General features: G+C 50.0%; 1 protein-coding gene across 4 annotated transcripts in view; it reads left to right on the forward strand.

The window, feature by feature from the left end:
• GREB1L (GREB1 like retinoic acid receptor coactivator) overlaps window positions 1-7,125 on the forward strand; it is a 140,461-nt gene that overhangs the window by 79,582 nt on the left and 53,754 nt on the right. For all 4 annotated transcript variants that reach the window (XM_032795792.2, XM_032795793.2, XM_032795794.2 and 1 more), the window contains one exon: window positions 3,279-3,471. In XM_032795792.2, coding sequence (XP_032651683.1) covers window positions 3,279-3,471 — 193 coding nt within the window. The remainder of the gene's footprint in view (window positions 1-3,278; window positions 3,472-7,125) is intronic.

Genomic DNA, 7,125 nt, shown 5'->3' on the forward strand with positions numbered 1-7,125 from the left:
GATTTTTAATAAATCAAAATTATGATCTCAGCCTGATGTCGCCTTGTGCCCTAGCCATTTGAAGATTCATAAACAGAAGTCATCATCTTTGTCCATCCTAGATATTTCTTAAAACTATAATTCAGATTCGATTTAAGGTGGGGTCAACTTTAGATTTTTAAATCCTTAACAAGAATGCTCCTAGGGATCCCCCTGCCATCCTTCTCCCTTTCCTCTGCATAGCCATTCTCATCCAACTTCTCATGTCTTTCCCAGTCCCATTTCTTTCCTATCTGTAACTGAGCAGAGTAGAAAAGAGACTGAATCTTCCTCCCTCGTCCCACCTTTAGCCACAAACCAATACTCTAGAACAAAGGAAAGGTCGAGTCCCTACCACTACCACTACCAAATCAGATCATCAGGGAGGAAACTGGTCTCCATTCTTCTACCTGTGCATCACTGCAGAAACAAACCACTTACAGTAATACCCAGTGGCCAGGGCAGGCTTAGGGTGCAATCCAGAGCAGTAGTCCAGTGGGCCTGGGTGGTCAGATAGCTGGCAGGTCAATTTGTATTAGAGGCAGCCTGGGGCAATGGTCAGAGTTCTTGGAGGGATCAGCAGCTGGAAAATCAAATCCATGGGGCTGGGTCAGTGGACTGGGAAGCTGAGATCAGATGAGGCAGTGAGGCAGCAGGGGAAGTGAAGCAAGGCAAGATGGTCTGGTGAGCAACCAGTTGGCACTAGTCTATTGCTCAGACAGCTGCTTCTTCCTCTGTAGAGGTCAGGTACCAATAAGAGTGCCGCCTGTCCATCCAATCAGAGGTTTGGGATGTGACTTCTTTGGGCTTGTAGGCCTTTAGTATGAAGGTTGTTGGTCGTGGGAGCCTGTTTAGGACATTGCTATGGTATAGCAGCTAAGGCTGCTATTTAAGGACCAGGTGGGGCTGGGTTCAGTACCAAGGTCCTGACATACCCAAACCTTCCCCATGTTAGTGAGCACAGTAGTTAACTGTGATCTTCCCAGTTAGTCATGTTGTTTAAGCCTGAGTATTTTTGTTTTGTTTTTATTTGAATAGCCTTACAGAAAATATAACTATTTGCCACAGAGAGATAATGAGGGTCATTTGTTTTCTCTTCCTTTAAATACAACCCTGGTACTTTAAGATGAGAATTCTTAATATCAAAACAATGACAAAGCATCATGAGCACGGAGAGTAAGTGTCAGTGTTTACTCTGAGAGTACGTCTACACTGCACGATTATTTCGAATTAGCTTAAACCGATATTACAAAACAGATCTAATAAAATCGGTTTAGTGTGTCCACAGTGGGATCCCGAAATCGATTGTTTGCGTCCATGGTCCAAAGCTACCATCGATTTCAGGAGCGGTGCACTGTGGGTAGCTGTTCCTCAGCTATCCCATAGTTCCCACTTCCGTGTTGAGAGCACAGTGCCTGATGGGGCAGAAAACACTGCCCCGGGTGGTGCTGGTACAGCTCACCCCTCCTTTGTGAAGGCAGCAGACAACCTTTGGCCTTTTTCGCGGAGTGCATTGAGCAAACGCCATAGCACAGCAATCTTTCCCTTTTTTTTTTCACGTGGTGGTGGGGGGGAATAAACTGAGGAGCTGTTCCCTGAACCACGCCAGCACTGTGTTTGAACCTACAGACATTGGGAGCTCAGCCAAGAATGCAAATAATTTCAGAGACTGCTGTGGACTGTGGGATAGCGTGGAGTCTCAGTACCCCTCCTATCCATGCGTCCATTTGAGTCTCTGGCTTCCCGTTACGCTTGTCACGCAGCGCGTGTATCCTGGAGTTTTTATTCAAACGCTTTGCATTTCGGTTCTGTAACGAGCTGGATACAACAGATTTGCTTCCCATACAGCGATCAGACCTAGTATCTCCCGTACGGTCTATGTGGAGCTCTTTTTCGATTTCAAACTGCATTGCAGCCGTGCTGATCAGAGCTCCACGCTGGGCAAGCAGGAAATGTAATTCAAAAGTTCGCGGGCTTTTCTGTTTACCTGCCGCTGCATCCGAGTTCAGATTGCTGTCCAGAGCGTCAGTGCTGCACTCTGGGATGCCGCCGAGGCAATAACGTCGATTCCGTCACATGACCCTAATCCGAGTTATCACTATCGATTTAGCGCTACTCTCTCGTTGGAGGAGTTCCGAATCAATTTAAGGAGCGTTTAACTCGATATTAATGACGACGTCGTGTGAACGAGGTACAGCGTTAAATCGTATACGGCCATTAAACCGATTTAAAGTCGCAGTGTAGACCTGGCTGAGTGACACAAAACACAGAGACTTTTCTCCATGTGAAGTCCCGTCATAACTGTCTTTTGAGAAATGAAGGCTATAAATTATACTGCCTTGCTCATGCAAGAATCATCAAAATTCTTTTGCATAAAGACAGAGAGAATTTGACCCATGAGAGCAAAATATATTCCTTTTATTCACTGCTCAAGTATCCAGTACAGTCTGTATGGTTTGGGACACATTCGGACTGAGAATTTAGTAAACAAAATACTCGTTATTTTTTCTCAAACAAATTAGTTTATATATTTTATTGTGTGCCAAATATGAAATTCTCCTATTCATTAGGTTTGTTGAGACAAGTGAGTGTTATGTCCACCTACCAGCAAGTGGAGACAGGAAATCAAACAATTTTATGCCTCAAAGTCCCTATATAGCAGGGCGGCTCCAGGCACCAGTCCAGCAAACAGTGCTTGGGCGGCCAACGGAGAGGGCGGCACATCGGCTCTTCGGCGGCGGTCCCTCATCCCTTTGGAGCGAAGTACCAGCCACCAAAGTGCCACCGAAGACTGAAGCAGCGGCGGTAGAGCTGCAGATCGCGATCATGGCCTTTTTTTTTTTTTTTCCCCCTGCTTGGAGCGGCAAAAAACCTGGAGCCAGCCCTGTATATAAGGACTGTTTCTGGTTGAGCAATCCAGTTAATTTTTGTCCCTGCTCCCCCACCTCTCCATCCCATCCCCATTCATGTTACAGCCTGGTCCAGCTGAGACACTTGACTCTTTTTAGCTTGTTTTTAATTTTTTCCTATGTTCTAAACCTTTAAATTGGCAAATTGATTTAGTTGCTTCCCACTGGGGGACTTCTTTCCATTATTTCTTGTGCAGTCTTGGGCTTCTCTATACAGAACGCCTTGCTGATGTTCCTTTTCAGCGTCTGATGACCTGGGGCTTTTAGGTCCCTGTTCATCTAGAGATGTTAACGTTACAGTTGAATCTGAAGGCGACAATAAAGCTGTTCTGTGTATTTTTATTTCCACAGTGCCATCTCAAGTTCTCTATCACATGGTGAACCCAGTCATGGACTGGCTGATAGAGTTATTAACTGCAGAGAAGTCACTGAAGCTTTCAATCTCCTGGTCCTCCAAGTCAGCTCTTTCCCCTATGCCCTGCAGACACAGCAGTCCAGAATAAGCTCTAACAATGAAGTACATTGGATACAATTTGACAGTATGGTAAGTGTGTAACTGTTATGCTAAGAGTTGTAGTATACACATTCTAGAATGTGTAACCCAGATATATAAACAGAAACCTGTGGAGAAATCTTTTTCATGCTGGAAATGGTTTACTACCTAACGTTATAGTGGAGTCCCAGCCTTTTTCTCCTTGGGGCCATTGGAGGCCAAGGTGGCACTGATATTTAGACATAGAAACACCACATTCTTAGCTTATATAGGTCTGTTATGTTGGTATTTTTCAAGTGACAGAACTATGTAATGAGTATACACTGAGCACTTACGGATGTAAATGCATTGCAGTTATTTCTCATGCAATGCAGGTACAGTGTAATTAATATATAGAAATTTGTCATTATGTACATGGGTCCAGAATAATAATAAAAGGGCATCGTGTAGTATAGGCCACCAAAATATTAGTTCTGCCAGCCTTTTTATACCTAAAATTAGTTCAGGAGGTTCAACAAATTTCAAACTCGGAGTTCACTCATCTCTGTAGTAGACCTTTATCAGGGCAAAGGAATATATGTATTTCTCAGGCCAGGTCTACGCTGCAGACCTATATTGGTATAAATACATCACTTAGGGATGTGAGAAAACCGACCTAACCCTCAGTGTAGACAGCGCTATGTCAACGGGAGAGCTTTTCCCATGAACATAGCTATCGCCTCTCAGGGAGGTGGATTGACTATGCTGACCCGTAGAAGCTTTCCTGGTGGCGTAGTAACGTCTTCGCTAAAGCACTAGAGTGGCTCATCTGCACTGGTGCAGCTGTAGCACTGTATGTCAAGGCAAGCCCTTAGTTATTAGAGCCTAATGACCACCAGTAGGCCAATGATAACATGAGTTTAAAGCAAACTGGTGTTGCCCATAACCAATCTATAGTCGTTGTACTATGACGCTACTGCTTACCATTAATGTCATCCTAATATCCTGCCCTTTTATGCAGGCAATCACCATAATGCTAGTAAGTAATGCTTATATCAGGGGGACTTCCTGACATTAGCTCTTCTGGGAGGAACTGTATCTAGAATTAAAACTAAAAACACCTTAAAGGGGGAAAAATACAAAAGACAGCAGCCCATGATTAAGCTTGTTTTGTAATAGGTAAGTCATCCCTGATCCCATAGGAACACAGGATTCTTCTTCGAGTGCTTGCTCATATCCATTCCAGTTAGGTGTGCGCGCGCTGCGTGCATGTTCGTCGGAGAAACTTTTACCCTACAACACTCGGTGGGTCGGCAGGTCGCTCCCTGGAGTGGCGCCGCTATGGCGCCTGATATATACCCCTGCCGGCCCGACCGCTCCTCAGTTCCTTCTTACCGCCCGTGTCGGTCGTTGGAACAGTGGAGCGCAGCTTAGCTGATCTCCACCTCCTTAGCGATTTGCTCGTGCTTTAGCCTTTTAGTGTACATAGTTTTTTCTCTAGTTCTTTATTAATTACTGTTAGTATAGTTGTAGTTAGTGTATATAGTTTAAGAGGATCGGGGGTTCGCCCCTTCTCCTCCCCTGGCACCGGGGCCCATGCCCGGTTCGCCGGGCTTCAAGCCCTGTTCAACCTGCCGTCGGCCGATGCCCACAGGAGACCCGCACGACTCCTGTTTAAAGTGCCTCGGCGAGGGCCATTGTCGGACAAGTGCCGTATTTGTAAGGCGTTCAAGCCCCGGACCAGAAAGGCGCGAGACTCTCGCCTAAAACAACTTTTGATGGAGGCAGCTCTAACTCCTCCATCCTCGGCACCGTCTCTGGCAGCAGGAACAAGTGCTTCGTCTGTTCCTGCACCTGCGAAGACTCCTCGGCACCTCCTGTCACCGGCCCAGTCCTCCAGCCGACGGCACTCACTCTCCCCGAGGAGTACGAAATGCAAGGCTCCCATGGTACCTTCAACCACACCGCAGTTAGAGCGCAGCTCCAGGTCGGACCGCCCGGCACCGCCAACTGCCACGGCACCGCCTGCTCCTGCACCGTTGATTCCGGCCTCTCAGGAGCCGTCGAGTCCGGTGCCGACCAGCTCCCTGGCCCATGCTGTGGTAGAGCTCGTCATACCGTCCACGCCGGAGACCTTCTCCACGGCGTGGGACCTCATCGCTCTTACAGAGCCTGAGCTGCCTCAACCCCCGGCACCGCCGGTGCGGGTCATCCAGTCGCTGGGCAAACCTGCCATGGTGCGACCATCGTCCCTGGGCACCAAGGAGCTCTGCCGATCTCGTTTGGGATCCCGTGAACGTTCCCGACTCCGGCACCGCTCACGATCCCGACGCCGCTCGCAGTCCCGGCACCGTTCTCCATCCCGGTGCCGGTCGCAGTCGCGGCACCGGACGAGGTCCCGGTCCCCGTCGTACCGTCGGCACCGCTCCAGATCCCGGCACCACCGAACCTCTTGTAGCCGATCCAGGCATGCCGATGTTCGGCACCAGTCGATCTCCCGGCACTGCGCTGGTCGTAGGTCCCGGTCCTGCTCTCCACACCGCCACGGCTCCCGGTACCGTTCGCCGGCACCGCACAGGAACAGCTACTGTGGACGCAAAGATCTGGTCCAGTCTGCTTCAGCTCCCCCGTGGCCATCCCGTCACACGTCCGCTTCCTCGTACGCGGACAGCGCCTCCTATGGGGGATCGGACACTCAAGCCCATCAGGACCAGGGGCCACCGCAGTGGTCCTTTTGGACACCCTGGGCCTATCACCAACCCCAGGGTGAACCGACGGGGCCCATCACGCTCGGGTCATTCTGAACACCGGGCACCTGAGGCCACGCTCAGTAGACCCCCCCCCCCCCCCCCGCTGATACGGAGGCAGGTGCTATGCAGGCTCCAGAACAACAGAGGTTCCAGAGGCGGAGTCCACCAGGATGGAAGCCTCTGTCCAGGACCCGCTCTCCAGGGTTGTCATCATCCTCTTCCCCGGATGAGCAGTAGCGGGCACATCCTCCCGGGCCTCCTCCTTTTACGTCTGCGGCGCACCAGGATTTTTGCGACGCGTAGCCCAAATATCAGCCTTCCCGTGGAGGAAGTCCTGAGGTGGAGACACAGCGGTCAGCATCTTCTCACGGAACGCTACCAGGAGGCCTCCCGTTCATCAGATCCATCCAGCCAGAGCTGACACCATCTGGCAATCTCCGGCGTCCATTCCACCGACAGCAGGGGGTGGAAAGAAATACATGGTGCATTCCAAAGGTACGAATACCTATATGTGCACCCCCGCCCTTGTTCGTTGGTGTACAGTGGTCAACGAGCGGAGTGCCACGGCCAACAAGCCCCGCGCAAAAGTCCAGGAGGCAAACACATGGACTTGTGGGGCCGAAAGATTTACTCTGCGTGAGGCTTCAGCTCCGGTCGGCGAACCAGCAGCCCTCTTAAGCGATACTCCTCAATACCTGGAGGCGGTCGGCAAATTCACGGAGCTGATCCACAGGACCCCTCGGAGTCACAGCCCTCCTGAGGAGGGAAAGGTGCAAGAACCTCACTGCAAGCTTGCTGGACTCAGCAGATCGGCGGCTAGAACGGTCGCCTCTGGCATAGCCATGAGGCGCATATCCTGTTACAGTATCCGGCTACCGCCTGAGCTGCAGCACATATATAGGATTGCCATTTGACGGCAAGGTCTTTTCTCGCAAAAGACAGATCCCTCTGAGGAAGTCTGAAGGAAAACCGGGTT

Source organism: Chelonoidis abingdonii, chromosome 2 (genome assembly GCF_003597395.2).
Source record: "Chelonoidis abingdonii isolate Lonesome George chromosome 2, CheloAbing_2.0, whole genome shotgun sequence".
NCBI classification, from domain to species: Eukaryota; Metazoa; Chordata; order Testudines; family Testudinidae; genus Chelonoidis; species Chelonoidis abingdonii.